The sequence below is a fragment of the Phocoena phocoena genome, chromosome 2 (genome assembly GCF_963924675.1).
Source record: "Phocoena phocoena chromosome 2, mPhoPho1.1, whole genome shotgun sequence".
Lineage (NCBI taxonomy): Eukaryota > Metazoa > Chordata > Mammalia > Artiodactyla > Phocoenidae > Phocoena > Phocoena phocoena.
Genome location: NC_089220.1, coordinates 48,413,031 through 48,437,775, shown reverse-complemented (window position 1 = coordinate 48,437,775; position 24,745 = coordinate 48,413,031). Strand labels below are relative to the sequence as shown.

The window sequence follows — 24,745 nt, the reverse complement described above, 5'->3', positions numbered from 1 at the left end:
TGCCAACGAGACCAGTCGTGCTGCTGCTCCTCTCCTCATCTCTCTCCTCCTCTCTCTCCTCACCAACCTTACCGCCTTTATTCACAGCCTCCTTTTGGGCTTTTTTTACAGCTATGAAACCCACGTAGTCGAACGTCATGATGCTTCTTCTGTAGGGCGTGTGATGAGGAGCAGAGTTTGGCTTTGGAGTGCTCGGAACCAGAGGAATTGCCGAGGACTCGGAGCCCAGCCCTGATCCCTAGAGAGCCCACAACACAATGAACAAATTGAACTTCCATAACAACAGAGTCATGCAAGACCGCCGGAGTGTGTGTATTTTCCTTCCCAACGATGAATCTCTGAACATCATCATAAATGTGAGTAGATCCCACTTTAGAAATGTCTAAATGATGATGTTCCCACCAGTGACCACATTCAAATTATGACTTGGCTAAGGATGAAATCATTACAGAATGAGACCATTAATAATGTGGGAGAATTGGGGTATTAAAGTGGTCTACACAGGTATAAACTTTGAATTATGGCTTAAGTTTAGCTGCTTTCAGCATTCTCTTGTCTGGTAAAATAAGAGAATTTTGGTTATTATATTATAGAAACATGAACACTTTGCTATTTTTAAACCTTTATTGAAATATAATTTTTATGGATATCTGAGTTTGCTTTTTAAATACTTTTGAGTTGTCACCTACACACGTGAAATGGCAATACATAATTGCTAGCTTTTTAACACGCGCTTGATCATTGTTTTAATAGTAACCTGTAGCCTAAGTCTAGCCAATTTCAACAATAGGCTGTGTATTTGAGTACTGAACTGTTGCTTATGGTTCATGAGTCAGAGTTAACTCTTTCAGTTAACCTGGACATCGAGAAATATGATACTTTTTTGTATTTTTTACTTTTAAAGTTGGCTTATAATTTACTTACAGCGAAGTATAGGAATCTTCAGTGAGCAGCTCAGTGAATTTTTACAAGTGTATACATCCATGTAACCATCATCCAGCTTGAGATATAGTAGATTTCTAGTACCCCAGAAAGATCTTTTGTGATCCCTCCTAGTCAGTAATCTACACCCAAGGGTAATGACTATTCCCACCTCTATCACCATGGAATAATTTTCTTGTTTCTGAACTTCATGCAGCTAAAATTATGTGATATGCTCACTTTTATATCTGGGTATATTTTATGTACTCAACATTTGGCCTGTGAAAGTCATCCATTCTATCACATGTGACAGTAATTCCGTTTTCATTATTGTATAATATTTCATTGTATGAATATGTCCAGTTTCTTTTCCAACTATTATTGATGGATATTGGGTTATTTTAAGTTTGGGGCTGTTACAAATAAAACTATTTGGAACATTTTATGTATATGCACATATGTATACATTTCTGAGTTTATACCCGACAGTGGATTGTGAATCATGAAGTACACATATGTTTAGCTTTGGTAGAGACTGCCAAACAGTTTTCTGTAACCACAATCATGCCTAGCATTTTTCAACCCCTCTCCCTATTATCAACTTCCATATTCTTTCACTGATTGTATTCTGATGGAATTAAGGGAAAAATTGCCTCAGTGCATGCCTTGAATTAGTTTTCTTTGCTATATGCAACTATATTTTTAACCCAATTGCTGTATAAAAGAATATTTCTAAATGTTATAATGAAGCTATATGACATTTAAATAGCTCCATTAAAAGTTTAAATAGGAAAAGGTTCTGCTTATTACCGTAATTATTTTGGTTTTATTCTGTCAGTCACCACAGTTTCTTCACAGATTTACTAATGTAACCTTGTTTTTGCTCACAGGAATTGTCTGAGCATCAAACCTGCCTGTTGAATGAACTTTATCAATCTGTTAGGCAGAATTTCTATTGATTAGCTACATTTCTACTCAGGGTACCTGAAGTTGTTTTGGTTTCGTGAAGTGATAGGCTGTTATTTTTGGCAACATTATCATTCTTTGTCAGTATGGGCACTGTCAGAATATATCAAAATGTAATTTACATGTATACATGAATATGCTATTTGAGTTCTTTTATACAGTTATATAAAAAGATCAATTAAATTTTTTAAATATACATAAATATAAGCATAAGCACTTAAGAAACTTCTCTCCATTCCACTTCTTCTGTCTTTTCATCTGGTGGAATGTGTATACATGTGTTCATGTGTGTGTATGCACATATACAGGATATGGGGCAAAACCTTACTGATCTCAGGTAAGTTAGAAGGAAGACTAATCTGACTTCATGAGGAATACTAGGAGCTGACTATAATTTTCTAAGAAATTAATTTGCACTAAAATCTTAGCTGAGGAAGATAATTACAGAGAACAGACTGGCAGATAGCCAGTCCATTCGTTCCTGTAGATCAATGATTTTACAACTTGATGTCCATCAGAATTACCTGGAGAGCTTGTTAAATACCCAAACTATTGGACTCCACTCCTTGGAGATGCTGATTTAGTAAGTCTAGGGTAGGATGGGGGATGTAGGTGGAAATCTGTACTTCACAATTTACTCTGCAACCTTGGGCAAGTTAGTTTTTTGGCTTCGGTTTCCTCTTCTATAAAGTGGGGATAATCTTACTCTCCTCACAGGGACATTGTGAGGATATAAAGACATAACATGAATAAATGCTTATTACAGTGCCTGGTACCTGGGAATTGCTCAGTGAATGAGCACTTAATAGAGGAGCACTTGTTTTCATTTCTTTGAGCTGTGTTCTCACTGTTAATGAAACTCAGCTGTGGAGTCTGACTCCCACGTAGACCTGTTCTTATTCCAGGGTCCATAGATGGCCCTGCCATGTCCCGACTCCTCATTAGCAAGCAAGCTGTTGGACCAAAGGACGGGGAGGAGGAACTGGGTTAAGTAGTATGGAGTTCCCTCCTCGCTAGAAAGCCAACTCAGGGCTGCCAAAGGCCTGTCGTGTTCTACAAAGTGTTATTTTTGTCTTTGGAAAATAGCAGCTGATACTTGTAGAGTTGTGGTAGAACAAATTAACTGTAACAAAACTATTTCATTAATGGTCTCATTTTTTAAATCATTTCTCAACATTTTTTTTAAACAAAGAAAGTTTGTTCCCTGACAAATGTAGTTGATAGAATGTTGCCTTTCTGCATGTGGGGTAAATTTAGTGTTTTGGTCATTTTTAATTCTCCATGAGTTGAACTAATAGGGACTGTTCTAAATGATTTTAATCATCAGGTAATAAATATGGGAACTTGGAAATTTTTGGAAATCAAATGATGGTAAATGTAGGAGCCACAAAATTTTTGAGTGATATAAATTATGGGTAAGAGGTTACACCTCTTCACTGAGAAGAGAGTGAACAGTTCTTTTTCTGGAGCATATTTTAAACATTCTTGCTCAATATCAAACCATTGACATTGAGAATCAAGTGCTGTTTTTATTAGAAAGTTCCATATAGAGTATATTTTTAGATAATGCTTTCATTCTTATTCTTAATACCTCATATTCTATGGCACTTTTTAAAGTTCCCATTGCTCCTGAAGATTAAAGAACTTGAAAAATTTCACAATCAGCTAAAATGTAGCCTTAAAGACTCATAATATGCAAATGCAAAAAACTCAAGCTTGTTTTCACAGCAGGTAAGACTTCAGAGCCACAACCTTACTTAATTACAGTTTTTAAACAAGAACATTGTTATTTCCTTAATAGTTGTTAAAGAGCTTTATCAGTTAGGCTCCAAATACTTGATTTAAACTAGCGGAACAATAATAATTATATAGGGTGTGGTGGGGGAAATGCACAGCATTATTTGAACAGCAGTTACACAAAGTTACAACATAGTTCATTTTGCATACACCGTGTGGTTTGGAATTTTTCTTTTAACGTTTTATCACGTTTTACCCAGAGTGCTTTGACATTTTTTTTTTTATTATATTTTTAAAATTTATTTATTTATTTTTGGCTGTGTTGGGTCTTCGTTGCTGTGTGCGGGCTTTTTCTAGTTCGAGCGGGGGCTACTCTTCATTGTGGTGTGCGGGCTTCTCATTGCGGTGGCTTCTCTTGTTGTGGAGCACAGGCTCTAGGCACGCGGGCTTCAGTAGTTGTGGCACGTGGGCTCAGTAGTTGTGGCTCACGGCCTCTAGAGCGCAGGCTCAGTAGTTGTGGCACACGGGCTTAGTTGCTCTGCAGCATGTGGGATCTTCCCAGACCAGGGCTCAAACCCATGTCCTCTGCATTGGCAGGCAGATTCTTAACCACTGCGCCACAAGGGAAGTCCCACGACATTTCAAATCTAAAGATTAAAGAAGTCCTAGACTATATGACATCTGAAGTCTCAAATTTGTAGTATCTAATTCAATTTTATTTAACATTAGACACTTCTTCCATTACTTTATCATTTTATTTATTTAAGCTTATTTGTAAAGTGGAATCACAGTAATATAGAACTCAAATCCAAAGTCTTTTTAGTGAACGAAGATGATACTGATTTCCTATTGGCAAATGTATTCCCCCAGTGGTGTTGGTGGATGCGTATTGATACATTTTCCCTAAATTCTTACATGGCACATTACTAAGTGATCTGCTCAGTGGGTCAGAGAGTAGTCTGTAGTCATGGAACAGAAGGAAGGTGAGGGGCCCACAGGAAAATCAGATCCCTGGCTTTTCTTCATCAGACATTTACTGAGTGCCTGCTGTATATCCTGAATATAAAATAAGACACTATCCCAGCTTCACTGAGTTCCTGTAACTTCTAAAGCAGCCTAAGTGGTACTCTCTAGCCTTACATAAATACTTTTTGCACTTTCTAGTGGATAAGGTGCTTCAGATTATTTGCCATTTAACAGTGAATGTGGAAAAGAGCTGTAAACCTATTTTTCTTACTCCAGTCGACATTGTCACCATTTTGAATTGTTTGGCTTTCAATTGTCAAGAGATCTCAACATGGTTTTATTTTCTGAGTCTGAGTTACATATTAAGGTATGATAAGAAGTCATTAATTCAGAGTTAACTAATTTAGAATTTGTAATCATTAAAACTGTAACTGTCATCATTGTTAAAGAAAGAAGTTGCAAGTTAATATTACAAATACGAGGGGAAATGCCACATAATATATGTTCCTAGACTGATAAACTGTCATGTTGCACATATTTTATTAATATACTTATACAAAAATATTGTAATACAAAATGAGCAAAGGTGTGAGTTGCTGCCTCTGCCACTACTAGCTACATGACTGCAAGCTGTCTGGCTTTTCTTTTCTACTTCTATCAGATGAAGAAATTGACCCACGTGGTCTCTTAGTGTCAGTCCCAATACTAATAAGCTTTAGTGGTTCTGAATTCAACAAGGCAGACCCATTAGAATTATTGTCTCCCAAAACACTTCATTAAACATTTTTTTTTTTTTTTGTGATTATAAACTATTTTATTTTATTTATTTATTTTTTTTAAACATCTTTATTGGGGTATAATTGCTTTACAATGGTGTGTTAGTTTCTGCTTTACAACAAAGTGAATCAGCTATACATATACATATGTTCCCATATGTCTTCCCTCTTGCGTCTCCCTCCCTCCCACTCTCCCCATCCCACCCTTCCAGGCTGTCACAAAGCACCGAGCTAATATCCCTGTGCCTGGCGGCTGCTTCCCCCCAGCTATCTACCTTACTACGTTTGTTAGTGTGTATATGTCCATGACTCTCTCTCGCCCTGTCAAAACTCACCCTTCCCCCTCCCCATATTCTTAAGTCCGTTCTCCAGTAGGTCTGCGTCTTTATTCCTATTTTACCCCTAGGTTCTTAATGACATTTTTTCCCCTTAAATTCCATATATATGTGTTAGCATACGGTATTTGTCCTTTTCTTTCTGACTTACTTCACTCTGTATGACAGATTCTAGGTCTATCCATCTCATTACAAATAGCTCAATTTCATTTCTTTTTAAGGCTGAGTAATATTCCATTGTGTATATGTGCCACATCTTCTTTATCCATTCATCCGATGATGGGCGCTTAGGTTGTTTCCATGTCCTGGCTATTGTAAATAGAGCTGCAATGAACATTTTGGTACATGACTCTCTTTGAATTTTGGTTTTCTCAGGGTATATGCCAAGTAGTGGGATTGCTGGGTCATATGGTAATTCTATTTGTAGTTTTTTAAGGAACCTCCATACTGTTCTCCACAGTGGCTGAACCAATTCACATTCCCACCAGCAGTGCAAGAGTGTCCCCTTTTCTCCACACCCTCTCCAGCATTTATTGTTTCTTGATTTTTTGATGATGGCCATTCTGACTGGTGTGAGATGATATCTCATTGTAGTTTTGATTTGCATTTATCTAATGATTAATGATGTTGAGCATTCTTTCATGTGTTTGTTGGCATTCTGTATATCTTCTTTGGAGAAATGTCTATTTAGGTCTTCTGCCCATTTTTGGATGGGGTTGTTTGTTTTTTTGTTATTGAGCTGCATGAGCTGCTTGTAAATTTTGGAGATTAATCCTTTGTCAGTTGCTTCATTTGCAAATGTTTTCTCCCATTCTGAGGGTTGTCTTTTGGTCTTGCTTATGGTTTCCTTTGCTGTGCAAAAGCTTTGAAGTTTCATTAGGTCCCATTTGTTTATTTTTGTTTTTATTTCCATTACTCTAGGAGGTGGGTCAGAAAGGATCTTGCTGTGATTTATGTCATAGAGTGTTCTTCCTATGTTTTCTTCTAAGAGTTTGATAGTTTCTGGCCTTACATTTAGGTCTTTAATCCATTTTGAGCTTATTTTTGTGTATGGTGTTAGGGAGTGATCTAATCTCATACTTTTACATGTACCTGTCCAGTTTTCCCAGCACCATTTATTGAAGAGGCTGTCCTTTCTCCACTGTACATTCCTGCCTCCTTTATCAAAGATAAGGTGTCCATATGTGCGTGGGTTTATCTCTGGGCTTTCTATCCTGTTCCATTGATCTATCTTTCTGTTTTTGTGCCAGTACCATACTGTCTTGATTACTGTTGCTTTGTAATATAGTCTGAAGTCAGGGAGCCTTATTCCTCCAGCTCCTTTTTTCGTTCTAAAGATTGCTTTGGCTATTCGGGGTCTTTTGTGTTTCCATACAAATTGCGAAATTTTTTGTTCTAGTTCTGTGAAAAATGCCAGTGGTAGTTTGATAGGGATTGCATTGAATCTGTAGATTGCTTTGGGTAGTAGAGTCATTTTCACAATGTTGATTCTTCCCATCCAAGAACATGGTATATCTCTCCATCTATTTGTATCATCTTTAATTTCTTTCATCAGTGTCTTATAATTTTCTGCATACAGGTCTTTCGTCTCCTTAGGTAGGTTTATTCCTAGATATTTTATTCTTTTTGTTGCAATGGTAAATGGGAGTGTTTTCTTGATTTCACTTTCAGATTTTTCATCATTAGTATATAGGAATGCCAGAGATTTCTGTGCATTAATTTTGTATCCTGCTACTTTACCAAATTCATTGATTAGCTCTAGTAGTTTTCTGGTAGCATCTTTAGGGTTCTCTATGTATAGTATCATGTCATCTGCAAACAGTGACAGCTTTACTTCTTCTTTTCCGATTTGGATTCCTTTTATTTCCTTTTCTTCTCTGATTGCTGTGGCTAAAACTTCCAAAACTATGTTGAATAAGAGTGGTGAGAGTGGGCAACCTTGTCTTGTTCCTGATCTTAGTGGAAATGCTTTCAGTTTTTCACCATTGAGGATGATGTTTGCTGTGGGCTTGTCATATATGGCTTTTATTATGTTTAGGAAAGTTCCCTCTATGCCTACTTTCTGGAGGGTTTTTATCATAAATGGGTGTTGAATTTTGTCGAAAGCTTTCTCTGCATCTATTGAGATGATCATATGGTTTTTCTCCTTCAATTTGTTAATATGGTTTATCACATTGATAGATTTGCGTATATTGAAGAATCCTTGCATTCCTGGAATAAACCCCACTTGATCATGGTGTATGATCCTTTTAATGTGCTGTTGGATTCTGTTTGCTAGTATTTTGTTGAGGATTTTTGCATCTATGTTCATCAGTGATATTGGCCTGTAGTTTTCTTTCTTTGTGACATCCTTGTCTGGTTTTGGTATCAAGGTGATGGTGGCTTCGTAGAAGGAATTTGGGAGTGTTCCTCCCTCTGCTATATTTTGGAAGAGTTTGAGAAGGATAGGTGTTAGCTCTTCTCTAAACGTTTGATAGAATTCACCTGTGAAGCCATCTGGTCCTGGGCTTTTGTTTGTTGGAAGGTTTTTAATCACAGTTTCAATTTCAGTGCTTGTGATTGGTCTGTTCATATTTTCTATTTCTTCCTGATTCAGTCTTGGCAGGTTGTGCATTTCTAAGAATTTGTCCATTTCTTCCAGATTGTCCATTTTATTGGCATAGAGTTGCTTGTAGTAATCTCTCATGATTTTTTTTATTTCTGCAGTGTCAGTTGTTACTTCTCCTTTTTCATTTCTAATTCTATTGATTTGAGTCTTCTCCCTTTTTTTCTTGATGAGTCTGGCTAGTGGTTTATCTATTTTGTTTATCTTCTCAAAGAACCAGCTTTTAGTTTTATTGATCTTTGCTATTGTTTCCTTCATTTCTTTTTCATTTATTTCTGATCTGATTTTTATGATTTCTTTCCTTCTGCTAGCTTTGGGGTTTTTTTGTTCTTCTTTCTCTAATTGCTTGAGGTGCAAGGTTAGGTTGTTTATTCGAGATGTTTCCTGCTTCTTAAGGTGGGCTTGTATTGCTATAAACTTCCCCCTTAGAACTGCTTTTGCTGCATCCCATAGGTTTTGGGTCGTTGTGTCTCCATTGTCATTTGTTTCTAGGTATTTTTTTATTTCCTCTTTGATTTCTTCAGTGATCACTTCATTATTAAGTAGTGTATTGTTTAGCCTCCATGTGTTTGTATTTTTTACAGATCTTTTCCTGTAATTGATATCTAGTCTCATGGCGTTGTGGTCGGAAAAGATACTTGATACAATTTCAGTTTTCTTAAATTTACCAAGGCTTGATTTGTGACCCAAGATATGATCTATCCTGGAGAATGTTCCATGAGCACTTGAGAAAAATGTGTATTCTGTTGTTTTTGGATGGAGTGTCCTATAAATATCAATTAAGTCCATCTTGTTTAATGTATCATTTAAAGCTTGTGTTTCCTTATTTATTTTCATTTTGGATGATCTGTCCATGGGTGAAAGTGGGGTGTTAAAGTCCCCTACTATGAATGTGTTACTGTTGATCTCCCCTTTTATGGTTGTTAGTATTTGCCTTATGTATTGAGGTGCTCCTATGTTGGGTGCATAAATATTTACAATTGTTATATCTTCTTCTTGGATCGATCCCTTGATCATTATGTAGTGTCCTTCTTTGTCCCTTTTAATAGTCCTTATTTTAAAGTCTATTTTGTCTGATATGAGAATTGCTACTCCAGCTTTCTTTTGGTTTCCATTTGCATGGAATATCTTTTTCCACATTAAACATTTGAAAAGTCATTAGAACTGTATCTTTTAAAGACTGTTATCGTTCAACATGTGACTTTTCAGAATAACTTAACCCCAGAGTTCCTAATTAATATGGTTTTATTATGTTTGAATTATACTAGGACTCAGAAAAAGAACCTGGTTTAGGTACTTACAAGATGTGTCAATTATTAGAGTAAATAAAAGCTAGGTATTCACTCATTGTGCAGTATGTGAGCATTTTGTTTAGACCATCAAGAGGAAAACTTTCTTTGTAAAGATACTTGCCAAATTAATAATTTTGATAATCTGATTAGGCTATTTGGGGTTCCTTCTGAAATACATATTTATCATGCACCACGGCTATAGAGTAAGGCCTTGTCCATGTATCCTAAGATTTATGAGTCTTGTACAAGATTGCAGTGGTACTTTATTAGCAGGTTGTAGAAATTTGAATTGTGATCATTATTATTGAAACACAGCTGCAGATTAAGGTGATTTCCGTAAACCAACTGTCGTTTTGCTAGTGTCAGCTTGTCCCTTCAAGGCATGTATTTAGGATGCATTACATTGCCTGATTGTGGCTCACTGTCTGGACTTGGCTGAATTGTTATCTTAAACGTGTGTCTGTCTTTTTTCCTATAGGTTAAAATTCTGTGTCACCAGTTGCTGGTCCAGGTGTGTGACCTACTCAGGCTAAAGGACTGTCACCTCTTTGGACTCAGTGTTATACAAAGTAAGTCTCAATCCCATCTCTGATGGAGTTAGCCAACTGTCCCTGAGGAAATGACATTTTATAGCTGTAACTTAAATTGAGCATATTGTTATGTAATTATGATTGTCAAAATACCCATAAACTGATCATGAGTTTTAATCTAGTACTCATATTTTAACATGAGTACTGTTCTGTATTTCTTACAAGTTTAGAATTTTAGGTCATGAATTTATTATGGTTTGAACTTAAAAATTTGTTCCTCTTTAGGAGTCTGGGTTTTATGTGTTTGCTCTTTTATGTTTTAATGAACTAAGATTGATTTTTGTTTCTTTGCACTCAGGGAGCAGCTGGCGCTAGTAGGAAATTGGATGTTTTTGTAATTTAATTTGTTTTATAATTTTTAACATTAAAAGACATTTAGACATAATAAAACTGACTTTCCTCTATTCAGCTTCTCTTGCTGTTGAATATATAGTATAACAAAGTGATCTATTAATTTACTCTTATTTTCTGTTTTTCCTTCCTTGCCCCTTCTCTTTTTTCCAGTCAGAACACATGACTTAGAGAAATGGGATCAGTTTCTTCTGTATACTTTATGTGGAAAAGATTTTCAAGCAAAGGGCTCCATATAAGCTTTCTCTGCCAATAACACCTTAGTTAGAGTTAAGTTCCCAGGGTTTAAGTGCAGCCATTCCTTAAAACGTTCTTCTTTCAAATCATATTTTAAGATTTCTCTAAGTTAGTCTTCTAGATGACAAAAACCTTTCAAATCTTTGCTCAGTTTTCCAAGGAGACCTTTTTTTTGTGAAATTTATCTATATTTTATATTTGGATATGAACTATTTTATACTACTGGAATTGGTTTCAATTTAAAGGCTTATGATATCTTGAGAATCTGGTTAGTACCATAAAGTGCTTAGGTCTGCTGTGCTGGAAAGTATATCATGATCAACTGATCAACAAGTTCAGCTCCAAAATGTGAGCAGTTTTCAGTTGTCTAAAAAGACAGCTCTGGAGAGGCCAGAGAGCATGGAGCAGGAAGTGAGGAACCAGCCATTTGCTCTTCAGTTTCTTCCTGCGGTAGTGAAAGCAATAAAAACACAGATGCTCAGCTCTATCCTTGTATTAGTATACACCTCAGTCATTCTTTCAAGGAAGGGTCTGGGGGTATAAGATGCCCTACAGATTCTAAGTAACCTTACTTTTATTTTGTACTCAGAGTTAATTCTTCTTACTGCAGCTACAGCCAGACTGTTGATCTTTGTTGTTGAACAAGTCAATCTCATAAAACCAGTTTACAGCTTCCTTAGGTTTCAGAATAAGAGTTTTTCAGATGTCCTTTTTAAAAGAGAGATTGCAGGATGGCAAAAAAACATTGGAACAGGAATCAGATGACCTGGTTCTGATTTTGGTTCTACCACTAGCTAGCCATGTGGCTTTAGACGTATCCCTTGCCTTCTCTCCATTTCAGCTTTCTCTCAGGTCAAATGGAAATCACTGTTCCACCTGTTTTCAGGATTGATGTGTGCTTGAGAATTCCTGAAGTACAAAGCTCTGGTCAAACTGTCAGATGGTAGAGACACAGTGATAGTTTAAAAAAATATGTATGTGCCATTATGGTGAACAGTCTGTTCTATTCATTATGTTGCTTCTTCAGACAGGAACTCAAGCCAAACACAAATCAGATTCAACAGTAAGGTTGTCTGATCTTGTCCATTTCATGTTTAATTGGTAACATAAGACAGATGGGAGATAGTTTTAGTTGACGTGATAAGTGGATTTTAGTAGCGTCCTCTTGGTTTGGGGACCTCTTCCTTACCCGTTTTGTCCAAACTGGTTGACTTAATATGCCATTCATAGACAAAAAGTAGCTTTACCCTTCCTGTTCTCTTATGACGCTTTTCCAGTCAAACTCCAACATTCAGTCATGAGTGATAGCGTGGTCAAGTGTGTTATCCTTGAAGTAGTCAAAGAGACACACTTCTCTTCCAGAATGAGTACATTTGTATCCAGGGCTTTCCAAGAGCATGCCCCCATAGTGATGGTTAGAGGAAAAAGAAGGAGCTTTTTTAAAAAAGATTGAAAACTGTACAAGATAGGAAGGCTTTTCATATGAAATATCTCTCTTTTTAAAAGAGTCCATTTGGGAAATCAGAAAATTTTTACCAGCTTGTTTTCACATGTTTAGATCATTTTTATATGGGTTTTTTAGCAGTCTTATTTTCTGTTCATCTTAAGAACATCATTCCCTTGAAGAAATATTTTGGCATTCATTCTTGTTTTGCATAAGATTCTTCTCTTCCCACAAGGTCAATCCCAAAGGCAGTGCGAGTAATGCTTTATCATTTCTTCATGCTGTTTTATGTGGAGGAGACAGAGAAGGAATAGTCTAAAAGACTTCTCTTCACAAAGCACATGGGTCTTAAAGACCATTCTTCACAAAACACATGGGTCAGGCTCCTCACTTGGAAATGGGTTGGTTCTCATCAGTGTTTTCTAATTTCTTACGTAACAATTACGGCGGTGTTTCTGCCCTGTTTCATTACTTTGCACTTATGAGATGAGTCCTCTGTGAGCCAAACAAGAGCATGTTTTTCTAAAACCAAGTAACACCCACAGTGTTGGAAGTTAAACTGTAAGTTATAACGACCCCAGAAACTAAGTAAAAGTAAGAGTTGGAATCTAATATTTCTTCTAAATGTTAACATATTTTTAACGAGACGTGTTCTGTATTGCAAAAGTAAAATAATTCATAAAGCTTATCATTAATGTCTATCCCACAGAACCTTTTATCTTTTAATATCCTGTTGTGTTTTCTTGGTAATATGTGAATTCAGAGTACATTCACAAATCTGGAGGCTTTTTTGAAAAACCCATTTCTTTTCTTTTGAAAAAATCTATCCTTTATCACCTTGTCTCCTTTTTTTTTAATGTGCAGATAATGAACATGTGTATATGGAGTTGTCACAAAAGCTTTATAAGTATTGTCCAAAAGAATGGAAGAAAGAGGCCAGCAAGGTACGACAATACGAAGTCACTTGGGTGAGATTACATTTATGAGCAAAATTCTTTTGATTTTTTAAAAGGTTTATTTTAATTATTATACATTAGAAAAATATCTTAACACTTTATACAGTAAATATTGGGAAAGCAAAATGAATTATAAGTTCTAAAATATCACATTAGTGAAGTATTAATAGCTTATAGCATATAGCAATAGATTTTGAATATCTGCTAAAATAATATTGGATAATAACCTTTTAGTAATCTTGGGATAATGTTTTGAAATGAAAAGCATGGAAAAAGTATTTGTTCCTGTTCTTTGGCCACGTTAGTTGTCAAAACTGATGGTCTAGAAATTATTAGTCATTTTAAAATCCATTTTTACTATCCTTACATTTGATGTTTTGTTACTTTATTGAACCAGTGCCTTCCATTTGCATAGGGGAGCATTCACTGGGAATTTACCTAGTGTTTTCAAGATCTCCCCCTCGCAAATCAGTAATAATCCCCAGTGTCTAATCCTCAATCCTCCAATTTGTATTTAAGAATTCTTGGAGTAAACTGGAAGGCTACTTCAAAGCCAACTACAAAGTAAGGAACGTGAAGGTCTACATAAACAAACAGCGTGTTAGCATTTGGTATGTGGAATGTCAGACGAACAGAACATTGTAATGAGGAGCAAATGGTCACCACAGGGGACAGAGCTGAGAGAGGAGCTGGATCTCAGCTAGAAATTTCCACTGGCATTTATTTTTATCTTCCCGTATGTTGTCATTGGCATTACAGTGAATGAGTATCAGATATAGTTATAAAACTTCCCGTTTTCACATAAACCTGGTATCCATCTAGGGCAACGGAGACAACTGTCTACCCGCTGCAAGCCCCTACTCATTCGAAGTAGATCAAACCTTTCAGTGTTTAAAAAGTTACTTGTAAATAATGGTATTTGTTGTTTTTGAAACCCACTTTTGAAGTAACTAAAAACAGCCTGATTTTTACGCATGTCTTTGTTTAGGGTATTGACCAGTTTGGACCCCCTATGATCATCCACTTCCGCGTGCAGTACTATGTGGAAAATGGCCGATTGATCAGGTATGAGGACAGGGAGAAGTTCCGAACCGTTATTTTTCTACAGTACTCATCCTCTAACATATCAGATAAAGTACTTGTGTTTATTGTTTGTCTCCACCTGCTAGAATATAAAAGAGCAGGGATTAAAAAAAAATTTTTTTTATGCACGCATGTATCTTCAGTCCCTAAAACAGAGGTACAGTAGACACTCAATAAACATTTGTTGAATGAATGAGTGATAATGTTAGACTATCAGTGAAAATGTTAACAATCTCATCAGCTCACATTTTCTCTACTCCACATTTTCAATAACAAATCAGTCACCAAAAATATTTCCTTTAAGAAAGAACTAGCACTCGTGTAAAGTGGAAAGTTGGTTAATGGATTATATTCTTTTCTGGTGGTGGTGTGAGGAGTGGAACAGCAGCAGGAACTCGTTCCTATAAAAATGCATGGGTGTTTATATAGCCTGGTTTTCTTTTCACTTTTGGGGTCTTGCTTCTGTTCTTGGCAGTAGCTTTAAAGCTAAGATTACGCCCAGTGGAGGTATCCTGTGAGAATCTTAGATGCAGTTTGGCAAGGGCAGGTAATTGATTCTTTTTCTGGAGGCAGGTGCATGAATAATACTGTACTCATGATACAGACTCAGAATTCCCCAGTTTAGAAGCTCAGTTTATTATTTGTATAGGAGGATTCAGTGCTGGAAGACTTTCAGAGGTGATTTTGTTGGCTGATAGAAAATACTAGAAATGTGAACTCTGTGTTTTACTTATTTATTTTTAAATTTTGAGAAACCCCGCGTAAAAGGGACAAAGATACATGTGGTTAATGAGTTGTATCTGAGATTTGCTCTTAATATTTATGTTACTGCCACATGCAAATTAAAAAGTAAAAAATATTAGCCTGTAAAGAATGTTTTTAAAGCAGAGAAACTTTTCTAGTTATTCTCAGTTTATATAAAACTTTTTTTCTAAGTTTACTTAATTGGAATGGAATGTGCTGGAAAGAAGGAAAATATATTATTTAGCCACTAATTAGCCCCCTGGGACTAATGAATGTTTAATTGATCCCCATGCTTCTGCCCTTTTCCCGAGTGATGAGCTAGTCCAACAATCATTGTATACTCAACATTATAAAAAGAAGTGCTCTGAAAAGTCATAAGGGAAAAAAAAATTACATAAATGCTTTATTTTTAAATTTTAAACTTTTCATTTTTAAACACAGTCTTGGTTAAAGTAAACCCATATGTTTTTATTATCATCAACTAATGAGCTATTAATCTCAGGTGAACATTCAACCTAAAGTAATAGGGAGACAAATAGTCATTAAATACACACACACACACACACACACACACACATTTTTTTCTTGCATTTTTACTTTGATCACAGAGGCATCCTGTTTGCCTGTGACATTTTTTGGAGCTTGACCATATTTTTCCCCAATCAGCACTTCTTACTCAGTGTATTTAATGGGGACTGTATTTACTTCTGACCTCAGTGGGTTGTAATGAGTGCACTATTTGTATTTCCATTTGTGACGACTATCATGATTCTTACAACATGTGCCTATAAAATCACACCCATAAAGTAACAGCCACTTAATTTAAAAAAAAAGATTTAAGGAGAGTTTTCAGCTTATTCATTCTTAGAGGAAAAAAAAGACTATTCATAGTTAGGCAAATTCTTTTCTAGTAGGGCATATAAACAGAAATATTTTGAAAAGGACCTTAGTGTATTTGTAATGTGCTCAGATGAAAATCAAAACAAAAAAGGACAGCATAACATTCAAGCCAGGATTGTCTCCTCAGATTTGTCCTTATTTGTGTCATGTATGCAGCATTATTGTGGCAAAATTATTTTAATACAGACAACAGATGCCTAGGCTTCTAATACTTGTTCAATGTAGTATATCCCACATTGGAGTGGAATGATTCAGATCTGTTTTCCATTCTCTGAATGCATCAAATGCTATTGGCCATAGGAAGTATTATTTTTGCAGTCTGGGTAGTCTGACTTGGGGTCCTGACACCCTGCGACCTTGGTGAAGCAGCAGTTAGGCAGCAGTCCGGTATTAGCTACAACCTCCCCCTTTTCAGTGAGTGAGGAGGGAGGGGGGAGCAGGGAGCAGGAACAGAAGAGCTCTTGTCACCAGATGGATAGCAGGATTGGGGTTGTTTACATGCCTTTAGATTGTTCCATCAAAATGTGAGTTCTGTTTTATTTTCCTAGTGACAGAGCAGCAAGATACTATTATTACTGGCACCTGAGAAAACAAGTTCTTCATTCCCAGTGTGTGCTCCGAGAGGAGGCCTACTTCCTGCTGGCAGCCTTCGCTCTGCAGGCTGATCTTGGGAACTTCAAAAGGAATAAGCACTATGGAAAATACTTTGAGCCCGAGGCTTACTTCCCATCTTGGGTAGGCACTGTCTTCAAATTCTAAAGAGTTTTCTCTAGCACATTTCTAGTTCATTGTGTGGGTAGTCATGGTGCTACAAGAACTGGGAACCCAGATGTTTGATGGCCAATACACCCTCCATGACGCCCAGATACACATTCCATACTTGAGAGCGTGGCACATACAGTCTCTCGATGGACTCAATCTGCTTATGGGTTATGAGGAAGAGGATTGCTATCCATCCTAAAGATGGTGGAACTTGGTATTTGCCAGCCTTCTTTTGGCATTTACATGGCCTTGACCGTCTTATGTACTCTTAGTTCAAGCAGCATTTTTTCCCTTCGAAGGGAGAAACACATTACTCTTTAAAACGTGAGATCATTCACAGCTTCTCCTGTGTTGAGGAAACAAATATAAGTAAACTGCTTGATCTGACCACCATCTCCTTCACTCTCAAAAGAGGAGCAACCCCCTTATTTCAGCAAGAAAACTTAGGTTATTTGAGCACTGACTGTCTCAGAGGTCTTTTCTCCATCCCCACCCTGTTGATATCGCTTCCCATTCTTCCTCTAGGTCTCTGCCGAGACATCTCTCTCTCCCGTATCTTCAGCCTCTACCCCAACTAACTCTTCTTAAGTCAGGACATACTTTGTTTGCTTCACACCTCCCCATCCTCAGGGAAGAAAGGAGGGAGGGAAAGAAGACCTACCAATCTCTCCTTCCCTTCTCAGTAAAGCTTCTTGAAAAAGTGACGATGTATATTTGATTTTTTAGCTTCTTTACTTCGACGTGTAATCCTCAGCCCACATCCATCTGCCTTCTTTCCTCACCACCCCCTCCACTCATGGTGCTGTCCTTAAAGCCAGCAGTGACCTTTAAATTGCCAAATCCGGTGGACACTTTTCACTTCTTTTCCTGAATTTCTCTGCTGCATTTGACACTTAGTCACTCACATTCCAGGAGATCTCCTCCAAATTAATGCTTTTTACAACCACCTATGTACTGGCACCTCCTGAATCTGTTTCTCTCCCCTATGTCTGTAAGACAGCTGTTTACCCATAGGCACCTCACACTCAGAATGTCCCAAATCAAATTCATCTTCTTCACACCTCAATTCTCTGTGTTCCTACCCCTGTGTTCCTAACCTCAGCCAGTGGCACTGCCATCCACCCGATCACCTAGAAACTTGAGTCACTCGGGGCTCTTTCCTATCACCCTTCTTTCTCCCTGCCTCATCCAGTCAACGAGAACATCCTCTAACATAAACCCTTGACTCCGCATCACCCAGCTTAAGAAATAAGATTCGCTTGTATTTTTGTTGCTCTTAACTTCCTAAACATTACCACGTGTCCTCCCCGTAGTGGTTCTTCATGTTTCCCAGGCTTCAGCTCTCATCAGCACTCCTGCGGTTGTCCCTGTTGTCCCTGCTTCAGGCTTTACTCACAGCTTGCAGAGGAGTTGTTTTTGCTTCTGATTTAAACCTTCATCTTCGGAGTGAAGCCCAGGCTCCCAAGCATGACCTAGGAACTTCCCAGCATGCGTCCCTGCCAGCCTTTCCAGCTTCCTTTCTGGTTGTCCTGCACCTTGTGTGTTGTGTTCTAGCAACACCCAGCAATTCCTGTGGTGTTTCACACATTGGGCCTTTCTGTCTGCAGCTCCTTTAGCTGGTGAGGCCCTCTCCGTGTTTCACCTGGCTACTCCTGCTCATCAGCTCAGGTGTGGTTCCCTGGGCAGACTGTCTAGGTGCCCAGTGCCCCTCCTCTGGGCTCAATAAGACCCTGAACATAAGTATTTTATTTTCAAATGCTCTGTTTGTCTCTTGCACCCAGTGATCTAAGTATTTCTTAGCAAATTCTACAGGACAGGCATAAACTTAACCTTTTCTGTTTCTTCAGCATTTCACATCACGGTGCTCAATATAAGCTTTTGTTCACTGGCTGACAGTGCTTCAGTTGTTCAAGGAAACCCACAAAAGATGTCAGGCTATTACATAGCAATGTCTGTTGGGCCAAAATTGACCTGTATTTACATTCCCTTAGTTATCATCAGGTACTGAATGACCCTTGGTCTTTAAAGCAGAGCTTCCCATTAGTGTGCCATGGCACCCAGGGTGCTGAGATACCAGCTTCCTCAACCCTTGCGACCACCAAAATCATCTACTTCATTGCCCTTACAGATATTATTTTCTAGGGGTTCTTTGACCTGAAAAAGGTTGACAAGTACTGATTTAGGTCATCTCCATGTAAAAGGAACCTAGAAAGAAAAATCTGTAACTTGAGTTCTCAGCAAAACTTGATTATTGGCCAATAATAACTCATCATGTTTAATTCTCCTTAAAATATTCATAGGAAGAAACAAAACATCAGTAACTATAAAAACAATAATAAAACTAAAAATTCTCTAATTTTCAAATCCTGGTCATTTTAAGCACTAAAATGCTTTTTGTTCACTTTGCATAATTCTTTCCATATTTTATAATCTTCGTGAAATCAGCTAAGACTTTTGTCAACACCTTTCTTTGAACCTGCAGCTTCTGGATACTATATATTTTTGATAACTAAAAGGTTTGACTACTGTCTGTTGAAAACTGAAGTTGCAGTGAATTGTAATGAATATTTGAGTGAAACTGTTTTCTCATAAGCATTTGAGTAGAGTGTTCATATCAGCCTCTTATGCAAAAACCAGAAATGTTTCTGAGAATTCCTCACAGTCCCCTGCTTTCTTCGGATTAACATTTAGAACCTCCCACTCTGTGGCTGTAATTTTAGAAGAGTTAAGTAGGATCCGGACCCTGAAGATGTGCTGACAGTGGCTGCATTTCATGGTACCAATAATTCTGCAAGTATAAGCAGTGAGGTGGACAAAATTGTGCAAGTTTGCATGGTTTTTCTTTGTTGGTGATTTTAAAGCCAAGAGAACATATTTTTCCCATTTCTTGTGATTTTTCTTCTTAGATATGGAGTACTACAGCTAAATTGACTCTGTAGCTTCTAGTATTAGCTGATTCAGCCAGGTCACATAACAGATGATGAAAAAAGAATAAGCGTGGGAATTTTCTAATGGAAATCAGCCAATTTACATGGCCTATTTTCGGTTCTCATCCTTTCATCATTTGGGGGATGAGGGTAGTATTTGCATCCCTCCAACAAATGTTGCATTGCGCTCCCATTGTATTCCAACAGGTTGTTTCCAAGAGAGGGAAGGACTACATCCTGAAGCACATTCCAAACATGCACAAAGATCAGTTCGCACTGACAGCTTCTGAGGCTCATCTTAAATATATCAAAGAGGCCGTCCGACTGGATGATGTTGCCGTTCACTACTACAGATTGTATAAGGTACAAAATTGCAGTAGGTCTGCAGCCATACCTCCTTGATCAGGAGAAACTTTTATTTAAAGTTGTCTTTTTAATTTTTTTTAATGGGCTTTTAAAAGAATTTCATTTCAACCGCTGTTTGTCATCATTGGTCAGTCTTGGAGTCAGTGATGCTTTTGCTCAGTCCTGGGAGCAGAATGGAGTCTTTTTAATGGTCCTAATATTGAGATAACAAGTGGCTGTAAATTGTGCATCTGGCTTTTCAGTGATTATGAAATAGTTATTTTTCTCCTTCCCAAATCTGCATTTCTGCCTTGGGGAGTAACATTTGCAACTTGTTCGATCAGTAATTTTTAATACTCCTTGAAGTGAAGCCGTACCTGCATGTATCCATTAGTAATAAGAACATCACCACGATAGCTAATGTTTATGGAGTATTGTGTTTATGGGGCCACTTTATATTTATCCTCTTTTAAAAATCCTCATAACTATAAGATAGGACTGTAATCTTCATTTTACAGACCAGGATACACAGCAAAGATCACAAAACTAGTAAGAGCCAGGATTCAACCCAGGTCTACTTGACAAGAGCCTGTGTGCTTAAACCACTGACTCTGTGCTGTCACTCTAGAGTTTGATACTGCCTTTTTCCTGTGTCCTTGTGTTTTGTGTTCTTGTGTCTCTAGCCTCATTTTTCCATCCTGGGTCAGAAGTCACAGACCCAAATAACGGGCGGGCTCTGCGGGGAATCACTGGCAATACGTTCTGTCTTCTCTCCTGCTTCTCCTTCCCACTCCTCTCCCTATTTCACAAGTATCACTTCCATGGCAAGAACCCTTGAATTCCCCTTTAAGTATTCAAAGGTATATTTATTCTCCAACCAAATAGGATGAAGTGGTTCAGAGTGTGGTCTGTTGGGCCTACCTTTCTGGGATTAAATCCCAGCTTCACCCCTTACTGTGTAACCTTAGGCATGTTACTTAGCCTCTCTGTGCTTTAGTTTCCCCGTAGATAAATGGGGATGGTAACAAAGCCAGTAAACTCTGAGGTTTATTGAAGACTAAAGGAATTAGTGGGTGAAAAGTGTTTAAAACAGTACCTAGCACGTGTTAGGCATGAAATTAAACGTGTTGCCTTTACCAGTATTATTGTTATTATTAGGTTTGTTATCTCTCCTACATCCTTTGTGGTAAGATTAACATAACTAGACAATTGGAGACTAGACCGTAGTTTGGATGCTGGGTAATTTTCCTGGCTGGTTCAAAAGACTTAAAAAGAGAGCAAAGGATGTTATTTTTTCTCTTTCATGCGAAAGAGATGCATTGTTAATGCCCTGTCATCTTTCAAAGGCATAGAGTTCCACAAGATCTCTTCAGCTAAATTCCTGGAAGACTGAGTTCTTTTTTTTTCTTTTAAGGGAGTTCATTGTGACACCTCAATTTATCTGAGAAAATGCAAATAAATGACATTTTTTGACAATAAATTTATATTTTTAAATGTATTAGAAGTATGAATGATATATCAGAAAGACTGTGGCTTTATAAACCTTCCATCAGCATTCACTCTTGCAGGGATCCTAGGCAACTGTTGCTACAATCCTGGGCATCTGTTAAGTGGGAATGATCCTATACATATCACAGGTTGGGAAGATTCAACAAGATGGTGAATCTGAAATAACCAGATGGAGTGCCTGGCACATTAGTGAATGCTCAGTAAATATTGGTTGCTTTTTATTTTGTAGGGAAGCTTTGGTATTTTAAAGAATCCTATTAAGTTCCTATTAGGAATCCTTTAGTGAAGTAGATATCTCCAATTTATCTTTCATGTAAAAATTAATTTTTCAATTTGCTTAAAGTGCACTACTTTTATGTGTCATAGAAAATCATTCTGGTCTGCTTAAAACAAGATAACTAATACTAATGAACTGAATGAGGTGGGGAAGTACATATGTTTTCCTTATAGGCAGAATTTTCATTCTTTAAAGAAATCACGTGGCTGCCATTAAAACTGCTTCATTTAAGGCCTGTTAATAAAATGGAGACAGAAGACAGGAAACTTAAAACAACAAGAACAACAACAAAAACCTCTGTGCCTCTTTCCCAGTAATATGCACCTCATACACGCACTACCAGCATTTTTATGAGCACAATCTTATTTCAGGAAGCAATCAGAACAGCCTTGAAAGGGAAATTGGCCTAAGCTCATAGTGATGGATTGGTTTCTCCTGTTAAACCTGTACTGTGTGTGCCTTTCTTGATGTAAAAGAGTATTAATGGGAAAAAAAAGCCCCAATAGTGAAAATAGGCTGTGGCTTCTCTTTACTATGCCAGGTAAGGATGCATTTCTAAAAATATTCCTTTCCATGATCATGCAAAAACTGGCAGTAAATGTAATAAAGATCTGCATGTACTCATTTATTGTTTTTATTGAGAAATCTCATAATGAAAATATTTTAGTTACTCAGCAATTTTGTTTTCTATTTTGAACTTTATACCTTATATCCACTTGTTACAGATGAGCACTTAGAAGATGTGGCCAAGTTCAGAATACATTCTTAATTGTACAATTTTTTCCCTTATACTTGTTGTAGTAGTTTTTTTTTTTTTTTAGTTTATGGTTTAGCTGGTAGAATGTATATCATATTGGCAAGTGATAATTGAACTTCTTAAACATAAGTATTTTCTTTCAAGACTAACTGAATGTAAAGCTTTTATAACTTTATTAGCTATCTTCATGAAAGAGCATTAACTATTCAGGCTTGCCTCTGACTTTGTTTTCAGCGTTGGGAGATTTAACCAGTTTTAAACACATAAAGTCTAGTACATCTCAGAATACAACTACGACCTTATATTCAAGATTCTAACTTCTGAAAAAAGATTAAGCATAAGAGAGAAGATTTAAAAAATGATGTAAAAGCAGCAAAATAGTCTTACTGGAGTTCTCAGTAACACAAATATTTAGAATTTTGTCAGATATGAAAGTGTATATAATATAGTAAAAACACTAAAACTTTGAAATCGCAGGGATTTAGAAAGTAGAAAATACTATTACTGATTTAATATGTACCCATGATTTTCTTAAATCTTATAGAAAACAAGGAATGCAGAAAGACAAGCAAAGTTATTTTAAGTCAAAAGCTTTCTAATCCTGAAATTTATCTTTGGTTCTTTTCTTTGGTGCTGAATTGTTCATTATAGAAGAAAAATATACTTTTTCATACAATTTTATTCCTATAGGATAAAAGGGAAATTGAAGCTTCTCTGACCCTTGGATTGACCATGCGGGGAATACAGATTTTTCAGGTTAGTTAACGAGAAGTAAAGTGTCAAATGGCATCCACTATGTGTTACTCTGGCAGTGTGCCTGCCTGGTCCTGTGATAGGTTCACTGGTCCATTTCCAGCCATTGATTGGTCATTACTTCCTATTTGTCTAGTACAGATGTAGATAAGGTGGGATAGTCCAAGTGAAGCAGTCTGATCCTTGACACTAATAAGTCCTCTAGAACAGAAAACAACAAACCAAAGATTGGCCGCAGTTCATCACTCACAGATCATTAATATCCAGACATTCTTCTTTGTGTGTCATTAATTTTTAATATTCTTTTTTATCATCTGGTGCATCTATAACTGTGGAAAGAAAAATGACTTTTTAATACAGTGACTGACCAGACATTTCAATTTCCGTTACAGTTTTTTGATAAAACCTGTCCCTTGAGTAAGTAGTTACCATCATCCTTTTACAAGTGGGATGGTTTTATGCTACAGCCATAAACAAGGGAGAGAGATGCCTCCCTCTGTGAGACCTGGGAGAATATAAGGATGCCTTATCTTCGATATAGGCAAAATATCCAGTTATGAAAGTCTGAGTGCCTTATCTCATCTCTTGAATGCCTGAGTCTTCTGGACTTTTTATTTAAATTTAGGGATAGGCCAGAAGGGAAAAGATTGCCTTAAAAGGGCAGGTTAACACAGTCACTCAGGAACCAAAAGCGACAGAATTGTATCACTCCTCTTTTAATTACTGTCTGCATATCTCCAAAGAGAGTTGGGGACCTCTTTCAGATTTTAATTACTGTATTTTAGTTTTCTGGGAAAGAAGTTAGAGCTATTTTAAAATATCTGTCAGTTTCCTCAGTAACTCTCTGTGCATTACTTGTAAGAGTTATAAGTAACTCTTATAATTCTTTCCACAGAATTTAGATGAAGAGAAACAATTACTTTATGATTTCCCTTGGACCAATGTTGGAAAGTTGGTGTTTGTGGTGAGTTTAAAATAACTGACTTAAAATACTCAGTTTTTTGTTTTTGTGGACTTGTATTGTTTTTTGTTTTGTTTTTTGAAACAAAATATTGTTTCAGGCACAAAACTTGATATTTTCTCAAAACTGAAGATGAAAATAGTTAGCTGTCTTATATTCTTATGCATGTGGTATAATTATAATCCTTGCCACTTTTCAGTAGTGAACCTAAAACACAGAGTCTTATAGCAAAAGAAATTACTAATTTTAATTTGTGTATCTGGTCCCCACCACTCTACCCTAAGTTATTCTAGTTTCAGAAGAAATGTGATGGGAAAAGTTCAAGATGAATTCATCAAACAGAATTGTTTTAAAAAATGTACAGCAGAGGGATTAGAAAACAGAAAGCTGTAATCAGAGGGTAAATTACTCTTAGCATGGGGGTTGGCCATTTCTTGTGGAAGTTAACTTCTCTTGAGCAAAGAATAAAGAGTGATATAAAAAGATGTTTCTATTAATATCTGTCTGTTGAAACTCATCATTATAAAGAAAGGACTGCAATTCTTAACGGG

General features: G+C 36.9%; 1 protein-coding gene across 2 annotated transcripts in view; it reads left to right on the top strand.

Annotated features, from left to right (window-relative positions):
• The first annotated feature begins 257 nt into the window (after window positions 1-257).
• FRMD6 (FERM domain containing 6) overlaps window positions 258-24,745 on the top strand; it is a 36,432-nt gene continuing 11,944 nt past the window's right edge. Inside the window, exons 1-8 of one of the 2 annotated variants that reach the window (XM_065872430.1) lie at window positions 258-356; window positions 10,077-10,167; window positions 13,085-13,164; window positions 14,165-14,241; window positions 16,452-16,638; window positions 19,800-19,955; window positions 23,171-23,236; window positions 24,129-24,197. In XM_065872430.1, the coding sequence (XP_065728502.1) occupies window positions 258-356; window positions 10,077-10,167; window positions 13,085-13,164; window positions 14,165-14,241; window positions 16,452-16,638; window positions 19,800-19,955; window positions 23,171-23,236; window positions 24,129-24,197 (825 nt within the window). Of the gene's footprint in view, window positions 357-10,076; window positions 10,168-13,084; window positions 13,189-14,164; window positions 14,242-16,451; window positions 16,639-19,799; window positions 19,956-23,170; window positions 23,237-24,128; window positions 24,198-24,745 lie in introns of both variants that reach the window. The other variant, XM_065872429.1, reaches the window with a different exon arrangement.